We start from the raw sequence: 17,733 nt of genomic DNA, 5'->3' as shown, positions 1-17,733 counted from the left end.
ACCTTTCGTTGTTGGACCCTGACCAAATCACTCATTCTCTGGGGCCAGCTTTCTTACCTCCAGATGAGAATCGAACTATATTACCTATTCCTTCCAAGTCTAAAAACTAGATTATGAAATTTTCCAAAATGACAAATGGCTACTTCTGAAAAACAGATGATTCCGTTACCCATTTTCTTCTCTAGAATTAGGTGACTCTGCGCTCAGAGCTGCTACGGGGCCAACGGGATTTATCTAGAAAAAAGTGGCGTGGCAAGCGTAAGCTTTTTCCCTCCAGTAAAAAAGCGGCGAGAGTCGCCGCGGCAAAAATCTGTTCGCTCCTATCTCCTTCGATTCAAAAGTCTTCTGGGCAACCACAAGTAGATAAAACCCTATCGTTCCGCTCTCGAGGTGTGGTTTGGGGCGCTAACGACACGGACCAGCGTTAAACATCCGGCTCCCTAACCGCAGACCTTAACACCCGCGGCCAGCACTGAGCAGCCGGACCCGCGCGAGGCTCTGCGGCTTCCCGTGAGGTGCGGTGCGGCGGAAGCGGGGCAGCCACACTTCCGGTGGCTCACCCATGCGCTCGCCACACTTCCTGTTGATTCAGCCCCGCCGAGGGTTGGGCTGGGAGGAGGGCCGGCGGGTGGGCGGGAGGCTGCGGGGGTGGCGTCCTGTGGCCAGGCGTGGGCGCGCGCGGGGCCGCGGCGGGCACGGAGCGTCAGCCTCGTCGCTTCAGTCCCGAGCACCCTCGGCGGCCGCGCCTCCCGCCCTGCGCCCTCCGGTCCGGCTCCGCGCCACCATGCCCGCGGTGGACAAGCTCCTGCTGGAGGAGGCGTTGCAGGACAGCCCCCAGGTACCTCCCGCCGCTCCGGTCACCTCGCCCGGGGGCCGGAGGCCGGGGAGGCCCCTCAAGCCCCGGGATGAAGGCCTGGAGCACGCGGGTTGGGCCGGCCGGGAGGGGGCACCCCTCAGGCGGGGCTGGAGAACCCGGGAGGGCACCCCACGGCCGGAGTCTTTGTGGCGCGACCCCTTCCCAAAGTCAGCTGAAACTGACGCTGCCCGGCCTAAACTCCGGCTCCCCCGCTTCGCTGAGCGCCTCGGGCAGATAATTTAACCTTTTTGTGCTGCAGTTTTGTCATCTGTAACCCAGGGGTAATAATTGTATCCGCCTGGTAGAGTTGTCAGAATTAAGTAAGGGAAAGCCTGTCAGGTTGTTAGCGGGTAACGTCTGGTAGAAAAGAAGTAGTCAATCTTAGTTATTATTATCCCCGCTACTACCACTGATGGGATAGGTCCTGGTGGATTTAGGGCCAAGATGGGAGGCAGAGAGCCTAGATCTCTTTCTCAGCGGTACCCTTCGGCAGTTTTCCCATTTGTCAAGAGAAAATGACAGCACCTGCCCTATTTGTGGCACGGGGGAACTTCATTAGCACGCTCGAGATGGAAGTTAAGTCCTTTGAGTTGTGCAGATGAAAGGGGCTGCGTAAATATGGCAGAGGAGTGCAGAATGACATTAGTTTATAATCCAATGGGCTTCTCTTCAGGGAACTTTTGTTCCCCATTAGCATTTCCCCAGCTTCGTATCCGCTCTCCTGGTTCTGAGTTGTTTAAAGAAGTCTCTTTATGCCCAGGTGTCTCGACTCGTGAAAAATTCTTATGATATTAACCTGTTTTCCTTCTCTTTTCGGTTCCTTTCCTTTTTCTTAGCGGATTGAACTCCTGGTTCAATGACCTTTTGATGGACTTAGCTACACCCACTCTGCATCTTGCCAGTTCAGAATAAGTAGTAAAAGGGCTGCGTGCTTAGTTTTCTTCTGCCCTCTCCCCCCCCCCCCCTTTTTTTTTTTTTTTTTTTGATCTTTAGGTAGGCAAGTGAGAAACTTGATCAAGCTGTGACTTTTTTTTTTTTAATTGGCATCCGCTGGTCTGATTGACTTTTCAAAGGGCTCTTTGAAGGCTTCAGACTGGTGGCATTTTAATGGGACCAAAGCTCTTTGGAGAAGTCATTTTGTGCATCCTCACACATAGTGTGAGATGTGAAGATAATAAGGTAGAATTTAGGATTTCCATTTGCTTTGTAGTTGGAGAAACAGTGCAAAGATCTCTTGCTTTCCTAACTGATCATGGTGATGGGCTGAGCCAGGTCAGAGAGGTTGTACTAACTGACTCTCCATGTTGCTGGTAAGTCACATGCTGCATTTTTGCCTCTCGCATAAGTGAACAGGCACAATTTCTGAGTCATTTACAGGGTTTGCTCAGCAGTGAGGCAAGCAAGTCAGGAAACCTGGGTCCTGATTCTTGCTCTCCCACTGACTCGTCGTGTGACTGGGGCATGTCAGCCATCTCCACCCTGTGACTGAGTCCGTTTTCTCGTCTGCAGAATGAGGGACCTGGAGCAGATGACCTCTAAGGGGCTTTCGAAGCTTAAAATTCTATCATAGTGCAAGGTTTATAACTTTGAGCTTGTTATGTGAAAGAGGAGGTTGTGTGGCATTGCCCTTCCTATGTGATGTTCCTCTTCACGTGGGGAAGTTGCTACTGCCTTTGGGACTTGGGTGTAACCCTGCTGGGGTTCTTCACGAGGTTGTTCAGTGGAAGCTAACTTTCAAGAAGGCCTTTGATACTCATCAGAATATATTTATTTAGCAGTCTTACAGGGGGCATGTGCCTAAAGCGGCCCTTCTTCCAAGGAGACTCATAGATTTGGAACTGGAGAGAAGCTAATCAGAGTCCTTCGTTTTATGTGTGCAGAGTAAAAACAGTAACAAATCCCTATATCACGCATGCATTTTGTGTGCCAGGCACCATTCTAAATCCTTCACCTGTATTAATTCACTTCATGTTCCCGACAGTCTTTTGAAGTAGTAGGCTTCCTATTAAAAGTATTAAAACTTCCTATTAAAAGTTCCTATTAAAAGTATTAAAAGTACAAAAGGAGCAGAGAAGTTAAATAACTTGCCCCAGATTATACACACTGCAGCGGCCGAGCCAGGATTGGAACCAGGGAGTCTGAGTATATTGTTCAAGTTGACCCAGCTACCTGGCACCTGGATTTTCTGTCATCGGTGACCTAAAATGTTTTTCCGCTGAAAGGAAAAGGTCCTGAGAAACCATCTATCATTTGTTTGTTCTAGTTTTCTGAAGAGTAGTTATGAGGGTTGCCACAGCAGCCTGCGCAGGATTGATTAGTGAACACAAAAGCTTTTGTATTTGAACTCAGTGACCCAAGAAGAGCTGAATAGCAGTTGACCTCCCTTAGACACATCTATTCATTTCCTCCTTTTTAGTTCTGCGGGGTGTATTGTAAGACCCCGTCTGTGCACACACACGTTATTTCTAGTTACATCTGATATGTGAGATGCACAGTGTTTTAGGGACTAACATACTTGTCTCCATGGCCGATTACGAGCCTTGGCTCCTTGCCAGGCTCTGCTAGATGCCGGGAATATAGTGACATGGTGAGAATGCCTGCCTGCCACTGGTGCACAGTCTGTTCCGGGAGACAGATAAGGACTGATGCGGGCAGCTGCAGCCCCCAGGGGCTTACTGTCTTTTGCGTGATAGCATGCTTTTGAGATAAGGTGCAGACAAAGGCACTATTGCTGGCTGTTTTCTTGATTTTTGTTTGTTTATTTCCTTTGCCCTTGGCATAACTGAAGCCCAGAGAAAAAGACTTAGTTCTGAGCTTATGCACTGAGTGGCCCAACTGGGAACGGCCGTCCTTGACCAAGCCAGGCTTTTCTTTCCTCAAGCAAGATGCCTCAGAACAGCCTGTGGTTATGTCTTCTTTGTGAAGAACAATGCATGTATTTTACAATCAGAGTTATTAAGGCTGTGCCGTTATATAATCAGATACTACTCTGGAGAGTAAACCATGTCTGGGACTCTTTTATTAGGGAACAGCCAGTTTCTTTAAGATGGAGGGGTGATGTGGAGCTGAGGCTGTATCCTTGGAGTGTCTGGTTTGGTTTTTCTGGCTGGACATACTCTTAAGAGTGCATAGTAGAGAAAGGATGGGATTGAAATCCTGATTCTGCCTCTGTTACGTTATGCAGGTTACTCAACCTCTCTGAGCTTGTGTTTTGAGATGTGTAAAATTAGAATAAAAGTAATTACTTAATGGGCTTCTTATGAAGAATAAATAACGTGCTAAAGTTATTTATGCCTGCTTGTCATAGTCACGCCATAAATGATTGCTGTTATCTTTATAAGTGACACGCACCATCGTCTTTCAGACTTTTAAGTAGAGTCTTTGATGTCTGATGTACCTGTGCCTGGTGCTTGGTCTCATTCCTTATGACTAAGAACATTCCTGTTCCAAATATAAATTTAAGCAGATATGGAGCTGATAATGTGGATATCAAAACAGTGCCTAAGATAGCTGGGTGTATTTTTCAGCTGTGACCATGACCTAGTTAAATTAGAAAGACTGGATTTTTCTTGCCAGTGCTAATGGGGGTCATGGTAAACATGTCCAGAGTGTAAGGAAACAAAACAAAACTCTTCTGATACAAGTATTTAGCAGTTATTATAGGTGAGAGCGTGGCAGTAGGATGACCAAAGGGAAGCCAGCTCCAGGCAGGAAGGACTTGGGCTGTGGACCACAGAGCACGCCCACTGGTAAAGCTCAGCCTGCTGGGTGACAGGTACAGCCTCCTGCGGTGGAGGAAGCATGGCCATCGGTCCAGACAAACCTGGATTTACATCCCAGCCCTGCTGCTTCCCCACCACGGGAGGTTGAGCAAGTTTCTTAACCTTGATGAGCCTTAGTTTTATCGTCTGTGAAAGGGGTTATGTATCCATGGTATCTGTCTCCTAAAGTTGTTGGAAGGATTCAGTGAAATAACAAATATTTAATGCCCACCACAGTGTCTCACACCTAGGAGGTACAGAGTAAAGGAGTTTTCGTTTTTTTCCCTGTTCTCTTTGTGGAGGACATTAACACAAGCATTCTCTTTTCATCTTACCTATCATTTTCCACTCAATTTTATTCCTAAGAGTTTTGAAAACAAGGAGTAGGACTTGACTAAATGGATATTTATAGTATTTTAAAAAATTAAATATCCTCAATCCAGTTGTATCATTCTTCTCAGTATCCTAGACATGGTAGGTACAGCGAAGAAAGATACCAGGATCATAATAGACATGGGTGAGTTCCTACAGCATTGACACCATGACTACAAAAAGATGACAAGGTCCTTCACTCTTAGATAACATTTATAGATAACCATTGCTGTGGTGTTAAAGTGAAATCATACACAGACCCGTGCTCCTTCCCTTTCCGAGTCTCCCAGAGGCTTCGTCTGTAGCTGCTCTCGGTATCTTCAGCAAACTCTGCTCTCGGTTGACAAAATGAAATCCTACGTGTAAAGCCTCTATTATCTTTAGTAAGTAATCAGCGCTCATTATCGTCATAATCAGCGTCATCTGCTGTAACTCTAGGTCACACAGTAGTAGGCACTTTATGTATATTCATGATCTCAGTAACCCTGCAAATTAGTGTCAGAGCTTGAATTTGGACTCAGCACTGACATGGTCCCCCAAGGTGCTCCCAGGTCCTTTGAGAGGTGCAGCAGGCTATAAGCTCCTGGAGAACATAGAGTCGATTCTGATCACCTTTGAATCCCAGTTCCCATCACAATGTTTTGTCAGATATTAGATGAAGGCAGAGACGCATGCATCAATGAATGAATGCAGTCTTTTTTTATTTTCCAAAATAAAAATTATATTTATTTAATTTTAAGTTTTATTTATTTATTTTGAGAGCGAGAGCATGAGCAGGGGAGGGGGAGAGAGAGAGAGAGAGAAAGAGAGAATCTCAAGCAGGCTCTGTGCTGTCAGCGTGGAGCCTGATGTGGGGCTTGAACTCACCAACCTTGAGATCATGACCTGAGCTGAAACCAAGAGTTGGATGTTTAACTGACTGAGCCACCCAGGCGCCCCTGAAAAAAAAGTATATTTTAAGAAGACAGAATGAAGAGTTCTAACCCAGTGTTTTTCACCTACTGGTTGACATCCATGAGTCAATTATGAGATCCAGTGAGTCACAATCATGATTTTTGTTTACAAATGGAATAGAATAGAAATCAGCGCGTATGCGTACTAATGACGAACATTGGTAAAATGTGTTGCGCACCGTCGTTTTTCATTTTAAAAAGTTTGATGGACTCTGCTTTAGCACGCGAATTACACACTGTAGGAACTCTGATATTTTGCTGTCATTGAGAGCTTTTTAAAAACCTATCCGACATCTTCCTTATTCGTTGCCTCTGGTCCCTCTGTTAAAAAGGACTGATAGTAAAGAGAGTATACTGGTCTCAGCAGGTATTTTTAGCCTTAAAGGCCTCAGGCAAAGCCAGGACAAGTGTGTGTTACTGTGAAGCGTACCAGTTTGTGGAACAAGATCAAGGGCAGACTGAACCACCCAAACGCCCAGATAATTGAGGGCGCTTGGAGGCCGGTTATTGCTCTCTTACCTGAGCTGAGAAAAAGAAGGAATTGAAATTCATTTTTCAGGGAAATAATGAGCCTTAAGAGGGTATTCTTTGTAACGTGCTTTGATACCATCTTATTAAAAGCATTTCTGTAACTCACTGTTCGTTCTGTGCCTCATGGGTTATTCTCAGAGATTCCATTATCCCTGGCATAATAGTTTAAATTCCCACTGCGCTGGACACAGTAAGTAAAGTCCCCTGAGTAGATATAGTCACTTATGTGACACCTTGATACTTCTTTAGATGCCATCAATATGTAAATACTTCTTCAGAGTTCGCCATGTGTCGGGCTCTGTGCATAAGAACGGTAGGAAGTACCTTTCATCTGGTGACATTGTTCAGCTGCTCCAGGGCACTGAGTGGTTTAGTCTTCGTAAAGGGAACCGAGTTCACGTTCTCGTTAAGTTGCTGTCTCGGTGTTGTGCCCAGATCTGCTGGTGGACCCAGGGTAGATCTGGAAATGTCCTGGCTGTGAGTTTTAAATTGGTTGAATAAAAGACGACAAAAGACATGAAAATTGACCATAGTGTCTGAAGAGGAAAGAATGACACACTCCTGCAAGATGTCCAAGACTGCAGAAAACCAGACAGATGGCTGGCTGTTGGGGTGGTATACTGCTGGGCGTCCACACCCCAGGTAAACACGCAGGCCTGACGTCGTGTTCAGTTTATGGGCTGGAAAGGAGAGGCTGCCTTTTTACCTCTTTTTTTTTTTTTTTAATTTTTTTTATTTAATTGCATAGACTCTCCTGATGCTTGGGTAGGGGCTAAGTTGAAACAGTAATAGTGCTGGAGTCTTAACTCTTTAAAAATTGGCTTTCCTTCTCTGGCCTCGACACTCGAATTCTATTGTTTGTCCCTGCGTTGCAGTCTGAAGGATTAGAAAAGCAGTTCTAATGCCTTTTTTTTTTTTTTTTAAAACATTTATTTATTTTTGAGAGAGCATGAGAGGGGGAAGAGCAGAGAGAGAGAGGGGACACAGAACCTGAAGCAGGCTCCAGGCTCTGAGATGTCAGCCCAGGGGCTTGAGCCTGCGGACCTCGAGATGATGACCTGAGCTGAAGTCACAGGCTTAACCAACTGAGCCCACCCAAGCGCCCCTAGAAAAGCAGTTCTAAATGAAAGCTCCAGAAATCAACTCTTCCTACTATCATCAGTAAAAGAATGAAGCCAGAGAATAGGCCCCTTCTCTGTCCACGTTTCAGAGGTGTGGGTTTTCTACCTCCTCTGTAACTTTTCTACTTAGAAATCAAGTCGACTTCATTTCTTCTTTTCTTGTAGACTCGCTCTTTACTGAGTGTTTTTGAAGAAGATGCTGCCACCCTCACGGATTATACCAACCAGCTGCTCCAGGCAATGCAGCGCGTCTACGGAGCCCAGGTATCCACAGCTGCGCCCTCACCTGGGCGGGGGGAGTAGGAGCCCTCTGCCCTCATCTTGAACTTCTCTCAGGAGGTTGAGGAATTTGAGTCAGAAAAACACCATTTAAAATTTGGAAATAAAATCAGAATTGCTTCCGTTCACTTTCAAAAACCGAGGACGATCTGTTTTCATTGCTTAAGAAAGAGGGTAATTTTCCCGTGACTAGTAAAACCAGTAGAGAAGGACCATGTCACTGCTTTTAGTTTTGTTTTTTGTTTTGTTTTTTTTTTTTTTTTTAAATTCAGCCCCACAGGGAAACATTTGACTCTCCTCTTCCTACTTGTGAATGCGGGAGGTCAGTATTCTGAGACATGCTCTTTGTCTTTCTCCTAAATGGGAGTCTTAGATGTCAGTGCAGGCGGCTAGAGAGGCTCTTTTCAAGTGCTTCCTCTGAAAAGACTTGAGTCACACTTGTGAAACTGTTGGGCGGCTTCTTTGTTTTGGGGAACAGATCTCTCTGACTTGCAAAACAACGCAAAATAAATTGCTGAGTAGCAAAAGTGAATCTTTTCAAGATCAAGAAGTGTCCATGTATGTTACTTTCTCAGGGAAGACTTGCGAATTGCTTAAAATGTTGAGTGTCACACATCAAAATATGGCAGCCGATGCTTTTGAGTATTGATTCCTTGCCGACTTAAATCTGTGTGTGTTAATGTTTCTTTTTCTCACTAATGACCTCTAAAGAAATGCCACATTCAGTATATAATATGTATACATTAATAATAGTGTATAGTCAGTTATTATTATTATATAGCTCTTAACATTCATATATGATGATTTGTTATTGTCATTGTTTTATTAGTGCTTGCCATCAAGTTGCTTACATTTGGGGTGGAGGACAGAGAAAACAATTATCTAAGAGTGTTTGCACCACTAGGAAAGGAGGTCACCTAACCCTGAGGAATTGTGCTCAGCACCCAAAGAGAGGATGATGGTGGTCGTTGACATTGACTGAACATTTCAGGACTTTTACATGGATATTTCGTTTAAATTCCCCAGCAACTCTGTGAGATGGGCACTGTTGTCATTGTCCTCGTTTTATAGTTCAGGAGACTGAAGGATTCCAACGACCAGGACCATGACCAAGTGCACCCTGTTCATACGTGGCAGAGCAAGTCCGCCTGAAGCCAGAGCCCAAACTCTCAGCCACTGAGCATGGGGTGGCCTGAACTAGAAAGTGGCAGTAGAGGTGGAAAGAAGTGGATGAAATTCAGAGGTGTTTAGGAGGCGGGTTGGTGATTGATTGGATGTGAAGGGGTCAGATGTGTAAAGGATGAGTCAGGAATGATGTCCAGGTCTTTGACTTGAACAACAGGGTGGATGGTTGGGAGCACAGAGGAAGAGATGGAAGGGGTGTGTGTGTGTGTGTGTGTGTGTGTGTGTGTGTGTGTGTGTGTCAGGAATGACAGGGATGCCGGTCATAATTCTTTCTTGAAAGGCTGATTGGGGATGTCCAAAGTGGAGAAAGAGCTTGTTGAAAGTTCAGATCTAGAGTTCAGGCTGGAGATACAGAGTTGCAAACTAGACTGTATTATACAAGTGCAACTTAATTGGAATTAATTATAAAACCCAAACAAATCATGTGTTTTTGTGTGATTTTACTTATTTGGCTGAGACATTCAGAAACTGGGGACATATTATTTTGATTTTTTTAAACCCTACTTATTTATATTGTATGTTTTTATGTTTTTCTCTACATAGTCAAAATTTAAGAAAATAGGATTTTTTTTTTTTTAAGTTTATTTCTGAGAGAGAGAGAGAGAGTGAGCATGAGCGAGGGAGGAGCAGAGAGAGGGAGACACAGAATCCAAAGCAGGCTCCAGGCTCTGAGCTGTCAGCACAGAGCCCGATGCGGGGCTCGAACTTGTGAACTGCGAGATCATGACCTGAGCTAAAGTCGGACGCTTAACCGACTGAGCCACCCAGGCACCCCCAAAAATAGGATTTTTTTTTAACTGGACTTAACACCTGAACTTGCTGTTCAGTAATTTGAATATCGTCATTAAATGATTTACCTCTTGTAAAGGTTCAGGATCCCGAAGACTTAGGGACTGTGTCTCTGTCACTTCAAGAGTATCTGTTCTGCCTTTCCACGTCTGTCAGAGTCATTTACTTGGAGATGTCCAAATGCTTTCTTTACGTGTTTTTTCTTTTGAGCCAGAAAACTACATTTTGCCAAAATTAAGTGGGTCGTACATTCCAAGAGTCTGTACACTGGCTTTTCATTCACACCACATGATCAGCACACGGGTCCTCTACTGGCCGGAAACCGTTCCTCCTGCCTCGGCATTTCCTGCAGCAGAGGCTCGTGGGAACGGCCGGTCAGTGGTGCCAAACTCAGCGACAGAGCCTAGCAGCGGCCGTCAGCATCCAGATCGTTTGGGTCAGCGTCAGTTGGTTTCCAGGTCTATTTGAACTCTTAGGTGTTTTGTTTTGTTTCTTTTTAATTAAAAGAAAAGAACTTTTCTGACCCTTTGATCAGTTTGTGTGTGTGTGTGTGTGTGTGTGTGTGTGTGTGTGTATACACATGTGGATGATTGTGTGTGTGTATAGTAATGACCTATCTGTTTTCATTTAACTTTTTCTCCGAGTTGTGTTTTGTTTATTTAACATTATTCCTTACATATTTTATACCTAGACATGGCGGATTAAATTAATAGGGTTTTATGATCTTTTTAACAACACAGGCACTTAGTAAGATGTTTTTTTATTATATTTAAAAAAACCAGATTTATGCAGCTGATAAAAGATAAATGTTTATGAGAGATACTTTGAATCAGACCAATTGGTAAATTTCTGTATTCTGCTAGGAGGAATGCCCTTGGACCTCAGTTTTAGAAAGAGGAAGAGTGAGAAAAACTAGAGGAAAGTTATGGGAACAGTTTTGCTGATTGTAGCTGCTTTGGGGGAAATGTTGAATTTTGACTTAAGCGGTAGAATGAAGCCGTGGTCTCTGAGCTGTTCTCAGCAGTTTACGCCAGTCCCTGAAGTCACATCTGGTCTCTTAACTGTCAGATGTGCCTTTGCACATTGTGAGAACTAAGGACCTCATTGTGAGTCATTTGAGTGAAGGGAGCAGCACTAACACAGCAGAGATGGGTTACTTAAAAACATGTGCTGTCCTGCAAACTGTTGGCTAACTACCTTGAAAATCTCCATAATGTCTGAATACATGCTCATGTACACGTACTCGGTCAATCTCAAATTTTGCATTTAATACATTTGGTATACAGAATAACATATACAATCAAGTAGATCTGCCATAATTTTGTCTCTTTCTTGGAGAGGTTAAAAATTTTTAAGTCTTTGGGGTGCCAGGGTGGCTCAGTCGTTGTTTGACTCTTGATTTCAGCTCAGGTCAGGATCCCACGGTTCGTGAGATCGAGCCCCGAGTTGGACTCTGCACTGACTATACGGACCCTGCTTGGGATTCTCCCTCCCTCTCTCTTTGCCTCCCCCCACAAAAATACAAAACAAAATAGTAGGCTATTAAGTTTTGGGGGAATTAAAAGATTTTGGGCTGCATGGTGTAGGGTCGGTCCCTCTAACCCCTCCGTTGTTCACGGGTCCAGAGTATAGAGATATCAAGTTAAGCAACCTAATGTACCTACTGGGAAACAAAATGAGAGGAGTGGACTTCCAGGAGTGTGAGCTTGTAATAGGGATGGGGATGGGTTTGGAAGGCAGGTAGGGTCAGAGCTGCGTGTTTTAGTAATAGAAATAAATAGTAGTCTCCATTTGTTGGGCACATAAACATACCACACACCAGGCTCAGCATTTCCTTTGTAGAGTCTCATTTAGCTTTCACAAGAAAGGAGCTACTCTAGCATGTGTTTGCAGATCAGGTTATGTGGCTTGCCTAATGTCACAGGGGCACAACTGGAATTTGCACTCGGGTCTTTGACTCCAAAACCCGCACTCTCAACTCTGAACCACTGCACTGGACTCTTTGGACGTACCGGTCTCCGGAAGTGGCGGCAGAGGCTACGGAAGTAGGAGCGTTCAGAGGTTGTTCCTGTCATCGTAGAATAACCCCCACTCTAGAACAGCCAAACCGCTTTGTAGCACGGTGGTCCCCCTTCAGCTGCGGGCTCGCTTTCTGAACAGTTTCCCTGCGGTCATCGGCAGTCTGGAAGCAAGCGCTCCTCCTCCCGACACTTCACCACAAGGTCACTGGTAGCCTAGTGCTACCTCGTTCGCCTCACTTCATCTCCCCTCGTAGGCATCTTATCATCTCACACCGCCACAAGGAGGGCGAGTACAGCACGAGGTATTTTGAGAGCGAGAGAGAGAGACCACGTTCACGTAGCTTTTATTACAGTATACAGTTGACCCTTAAACAATGCAGGGGCTGGGGCGCTGACCCCCACACCGTTGAAAATCCTCATGTAACTTTTGACTCCTCCCAGATTTAACTACTAATAGCCTTCTGTTGACCAGAAGCCTTTCAATAACATAAAGAGTCAACTGACACATATTTTGTATGTTGTATGTATCGGATATTGTATGCTTACAATAAAATAATCTAGAGAAAAGAAGATGTTAAGAAAATCACGAGGAGAAAATACATTTACAGCTCTGTATGTATTGAAAAAAATTCATGTAAGTTGACCTGCATAGTTCAAACCCATGTTTTTCAAGGGTCAGCTGTATTGTAATTTTTCCATTTTGCTATTAGGTATTGTTAATTTCTCACTGTGCCTAATTTATATATTAAAGCTTTATTGTAAGTACGTACGTGTAGGAAAAAGCATGGCATATGTAGAGTTCATTGCTAGCCACTATTTCAGGCATCCGCCGGGGGTCTGGAAGTGTGTCCCCCATGGAAAGGGGGGCCCCCTGTAAGTTAGAAGTGGGAGCCAATTCCTTGTTGGATTGGTCTTTATGCATAATTGTTTTTAGTCAGTGCATAGCCCTGAAAAAGTCAAGTTGACGTGGATATGACAGGGACTGAGAAAAAAATATGTATGTAGCTTAAGGTGTAAGGGAGCAGAGAGCCTGAGTGGTCTCTGAAAACAGCTTTGGAGACCTGGAATCCTGCACTCGATTTGCATGGAGGGCCTACAGCTTCCCCTCATGATGGCTTTGAAGGCTTTCTGTTGGGGTCAAAGATGATTCTGGGTGAGAGTCATTCACTTAGGTACAGGGGTTAAGTGTTTGGCCTTGGACTCAGCAGATCTGAGCTCCAGTGTTGGCCACTTGCTGTGTGATGTTGGGCAGGTCCCTTATTTGCCTGAATTTCCTTATCAGTTGACAGAGGCCGTAATAATGGCTGCCTCATCAAGTTGTTGTGAGGGTTAATAGAGTTTACCTGTGAAGTTAAGATCAGTTCCTGGCACGAAGGCCTCTGGGTGTTAATCATCTTTTTTATTTATTTATTTATTTATTTATTTATTTATTTATTTTTATTTGTGAGAGAGAGAGTAAGAGAGCATGCAGGGGCTTGGGGGGTGGATCTCAAGCAAGTACCATGCTCAGCTCAGTACAGAGCCCAGTGTGGGGCCCCATCCCATGACTGAGAGATCCTGACCTGAGCTGAAATCAAGAGTCAGACACTTAACCGACTGAGCCACCCAGGCGCCCCTGGGTGTTCATCATCTTTGAAGTCTTATAATAACAGTACTTGAGATGGCACGTTACTCTGGGACTCTTATTTGGGTTAAATAGGAGCCTGGCCCTCTGATCCTGACTTTCTTAAAGGAGCAGTTTATACTTGGTTTCTTCCCTGTGTCACTTGATGCTTGATACTCACTCTTCAAGCCACCTGGGTCTGGCCTCCCTCTTCACCTTACAGTGGGGGCCGCTTAATGCCTTAATCATACCCTCTCCACCCTCAGGCCCTGGGTAGCACCTGATTCTTTAACAACACCCCTCTTAAAGCAGTCTTTCTTTGGTTCCTCTGACAAGGCCCCCTCTGGTCCCCTCCTAGTTCTCTGACCGTCCTTCTAGGTCTTTCTCCTTTCCTGGCACCCTGTTGCTGCCTACCCTTAAGTCTTGGTGTTCTCCAGAATCCCATTGGAACCCTTCTCTGTTTAGTCTCTATTTGGTTCCAGGGCTAAGATCACTTCAGCAAGCCTGGCCATCTCAGAATCTGTTTGTAGTCCTTGTCTCTGGGTCTTTATTGCAAAAACATTTGCCTATTGGTGCCGTGGGAGTGAGTGCTCAGCTCTTTCCTGATCCATCTTCCTGCGTGTAGGGAGGTGTCTGCCCCCCTTCAGTCCCTCCTCTACCCTACAGCTAAATGAATCACTTCCAAACCTCCCTTCCCTCCCTGTCTTCAGATGTTTCCGTGGCTCCCTGTAACTGCAAGGTGGAGATTAAACTCCTCAGCAAGGTATGTGCAAAGCGCTTCATACTTCATGAACTGAGTATCAGCCTACTCTTCTAGGCTCATGTTTGGTTTTTCCAGATTATGCCAGACCCTCTACATGTCTTGAGACTTTGCTCTGCCGTTCCTGCTGCCAGGAATCCCCATCAAACCCTTGCCCTGACAAATAGCCTTTCTGGCTTTAGGACCTCACGTTCGAGGTCTCTGGCACCTTTCCTTCCTTCCTTTCTTCCTTTCTTCCCTTCCTGGCCAAAGCACAGCAGCATGCCCGGATGCCCCATACGCTTGTTGGTCAGATTGCTTACGCTGTAGCGAGTGTGAAGTTTTCTTGACCCTCTAGACCGTGAGATCCCAGAGAGCAGATTCTACAGATTAATGTCCACAGCCTCAGCAGGCACCCCTCACAGCCTGCCCCCCAACACAGCTTCCTGCCTCTGTTCCCCACGCTTCTCACTACTTCTGTGTGCGGCCCAGCTCGAGGGCTCCTGGACCCTGGCTTTGTGGTGAGCACCATGGTGACAGAGACTTCCCCCTACCGGCTTGCCAGCAGCATTGCTGAGATTGAAGCAAGTGCCTCCGTTGTGACTTCGACCCCAGTGGATTTCCTCTGCCCCTGCTCCCAGCCTGTCCCTTGCTAGTCACCGTGGCTGTGCCACCAGCAGAGGCCTTTGGGTGGCTTGGGATGACAGTTACAGTTCTGTAAGCACTCTGGGCCACTATGAGATAAACATTCCTTTGCTAAAAGCTTGGTTTTCCTTTCCTTTCAGGTTTGCTCACCACTGCTATTTTCTGCCTTGGCAGGAGCCATGGAAGTCCTATTTAATATAGGAGATGCTGTCAGTCATCAGTTTGTCAGGTTATCTTTTTTAAGGATTCTCATGGGCATCAGATACCATAGATAATAGCCAGAGAGCGGTTCCAGAATGTCACAGAAATCTTACTCGTGGAACTCCATTTAGAGTCTAAATTCTAGGCCACCTCTGTGCCGAACCACAGCTGGTCAAGTGTGGGATTAATGTTCCTATCCAAAGGCCCGACAGGGCTTGGAAATAGCATAGCGTTAAAAACTTGGGCTCTAGATTGCAGGTCTGCCAGACCTGAGTGGAATCTTTGCCTTGCCATTACTAGTTGTGATTTTAGAAAGTAATCCCCCTTTTTGAGCCTCTGTCTCCTCATTTGTAAAACAATAATGATAATAGTTCTTACCTCCCAGGTGCATTATAAGGATTAAATGTGATACTGTTTGAAAAACGTTCAACAGCCCTCTCAAGGACCCAGGAAAGACTGAATGTTAGCAGCTGCCTCTATTATCGTCATTACTAATATTTACTCTGCACCCAAGCTCCAGTTTTGCAAGCCTTCTGCAGAGATAATGGTGTGGGTTTACCTTACAGGGTGTGGATTAATTGGCCGATGTTGACAAAGCATTTCATAAAACCTTTGTGTACGATAGATTAAGTGTGAGTAAGGTTAAAGTTGGTCTAGTTCAAAAGATTTTTCATGTGATGTGCTCTGTACAGAAGTTCACTTCTTTTCGGGGCAGGTGACAGCCCATTTTGCATCTGTGCTTTGTTCCCGGTGAGATCGTACTGGCAGAACAGAATCTTGCAGCCTGCAACCACACACATCTGAAAATACACGGCATTTTCGTAAGGTATTTCTAGGAGAGGCTCGGCAGAGCTCAGTTGTACACGGGAGTTCCAGAAAGCAGCGGCTGAGTGCTGTGCGTTGTGCCCCATCTTCCTGCTGTGTGGGTGGCCCACGGGCGCTCCCTGCCAGCCTGGGCAGTCTGACACTGGCAGCATTCAGGCAGGTTTTCCCACTACACTTGGAGCATTTGCCACCGAGCTGTAGAGAGAGGAATTCAAGTAGTCCGTGGTTCCTGCTTGTTTGGAAGGCATGGAGGGTAGTTATGTCTGTTGACCAGTGTCTAAAGGATACAGGTATGGGGGAGTAATATTTTAGACTTAGTTAAAATAAAAGAATGACTTGAAGGAGTAGAAGATGTTCCTTGAATTGGAAATACTGTAGCTTAATGGAGAGTCTCCTGAAGGGTGGGTCTTTGGAGACGTTTACCATCTAAAGCAGCATCAGCAATTTACACCCTTGGGCTGGCCTCCTGTTTCTGTAAATAACTGTTTAAATTTTTTTTTAATGTGTCTTTTTTAGAGAGAGAAACAGAGTGTGAGTGGGGAAGGGGCAGAGAGAGAGGGAGGCACAGAATCTGAAGCAGGCTCCAGGCTCTGAGCTGTCAGCACAGAGCCTGACGTGGGGCTTGAATTCATGAACTGTGGGATCATGACCTGAGCCAAAGTTGGAGGCTTAACCCACTGAGCCACCCAGGCACCCCTGTAAATAACTGCTTAACTGAGGGTAGCCACACTCATTCATTTATGTCTTGTTTATGGCTGTGTTAGGATTACAACAGCAGAGTTGAGTAGTCACAGCAGAGACCATATCTCACAAGCCAAAAATCGTGTCTATCTGGCCCTTTATAGGAAGTTTGTCAACTCTAGGCTAAAGCATAGGCCTCAGCTCTTAGCAGGACTTGGGATCTTAGAGAGTGGTGTTTAAGAGTGTTGATTTTAGAATGGGACAGACCTGGGTTCACATCCCAGCCCTGCTGCTAACTAGCTGTGTGACCCTGGGCAAGTGTCTTAACCTTTCCGTTCCTCAGTTTATTCATCTGTAAATTTGAGTTAATAATCAGAACCTACCTTATAGGGTTGTCAGAATTAAATGAGGTAATGCATGGAATCCACTCAGCGTGGCATCTGTCACGGATTAAATGCTGTCAGTGTTAGGTGCTGTTGTTAGGATGATTCTGTGAATCTGCAAATCCCAGTGCACATGATGCTATCCCTAGGCAGATGCCAAAGTAGCTTGAGCAAATCGACCCTAAAGCCTCAGCTACTAACTCCAAGAGGAGGAGCAAGGGATTTTCTGATCTAAGAGGCTCTCAGCCCACAGAGTGGGCCAAGACCCGCGGTCCTGTGCACACTGACCTTCCAAACAGCACTGCTGAAGATGCTCAACAGGCAGTGTTTCATGGCTGATTGTTTCATGCCTGTCCAGTCTGTATTTTATTGCCCCCTCCCCATTTGTGATGTTTCCTCGTAGGGTTAGGAAGTATTTTCCCGACTCCCTGATTCCAAGTATTGCTTTAAGCTGGCGACTTAGAGGAGTCTTCTAACCTTGATTGTTCATTCATTCATTCATCACGCTTTCGTTGGGAGCCTGCCTTGTACTGGGAGCTGTTGCGTGCCCCTCCCTAAGTGCAGGGCTTGGTGCTCGTGCAGGTGCTCACTTGCCTTGCTCTTGGCCACCAGTTCTGGATAGTTTTGAAAGGGATGGCATGCTGGTAGACTGCCAAAGCTGAGAACTTTTATTTGTTTGATCTTATTCTGGGGAAGAAGAGAGCCATGTTTCAGGGTCTGTTAATAACTGTTCCTTGAGGCCGATGAAGGAAGTCAAGGAACAGGTTGGCTAGTTGTCAGCAAAGGGG

General features: G+C 45.5%; 1 protein-coding gene across 3 annotated transcripts in view; it reads left to right on the top strand.

Annotated features, from left to right (window-relative positions):
- Positions 1–615: 615 nt before the first annotated feature.
- APPL2 (adaptor protein, phosphotyrosine interacting with PH domain and leucine zipper 2) overlaps positions 616–17,733 on the top strand; it is a 53,897-nt gene continuing 36,779 nt past the window's right edge. The window contains exons 1-2 of one of the 3 annotated variants that reach the window (XM_049626221.1): positions 617–838; positions 7,760–7,858. In XM_049626221.1, the coding sequence (XP_049482178.1) occupies positions 785–838; positions 7,760–7,858 (153 nt within the window). In that variant the 5' untranslated portion in view covers positions 617–784. Of the gene's footprint in view, positions 839–7,759; positions 7,859–17,733 lie in introns of all 3 variants that reach the window. The other 2 variants (XM_049626219.1, XM_049626220.1) reach the window with 2 other exon arrangements.

Source organism: Panthera uncia, chromosome B4, assembly GCF_023721935.1.
Source record: "Panthera uncia isolate 11264 chromosome B4, Puncia_PCG_1.0, whole genome shotgun sequence".
Lineage (NCBI taxonomy): Eukaryota > Metazoa > Chordata > Mammalia > Carnivora > Felidae > Panthera > Panthera uncia.
The sequence above is the reverse complement of the archived record's forward strand: the minus strand, read 5'-3'. Positions and strand labels throughout refer to the sequence as shown.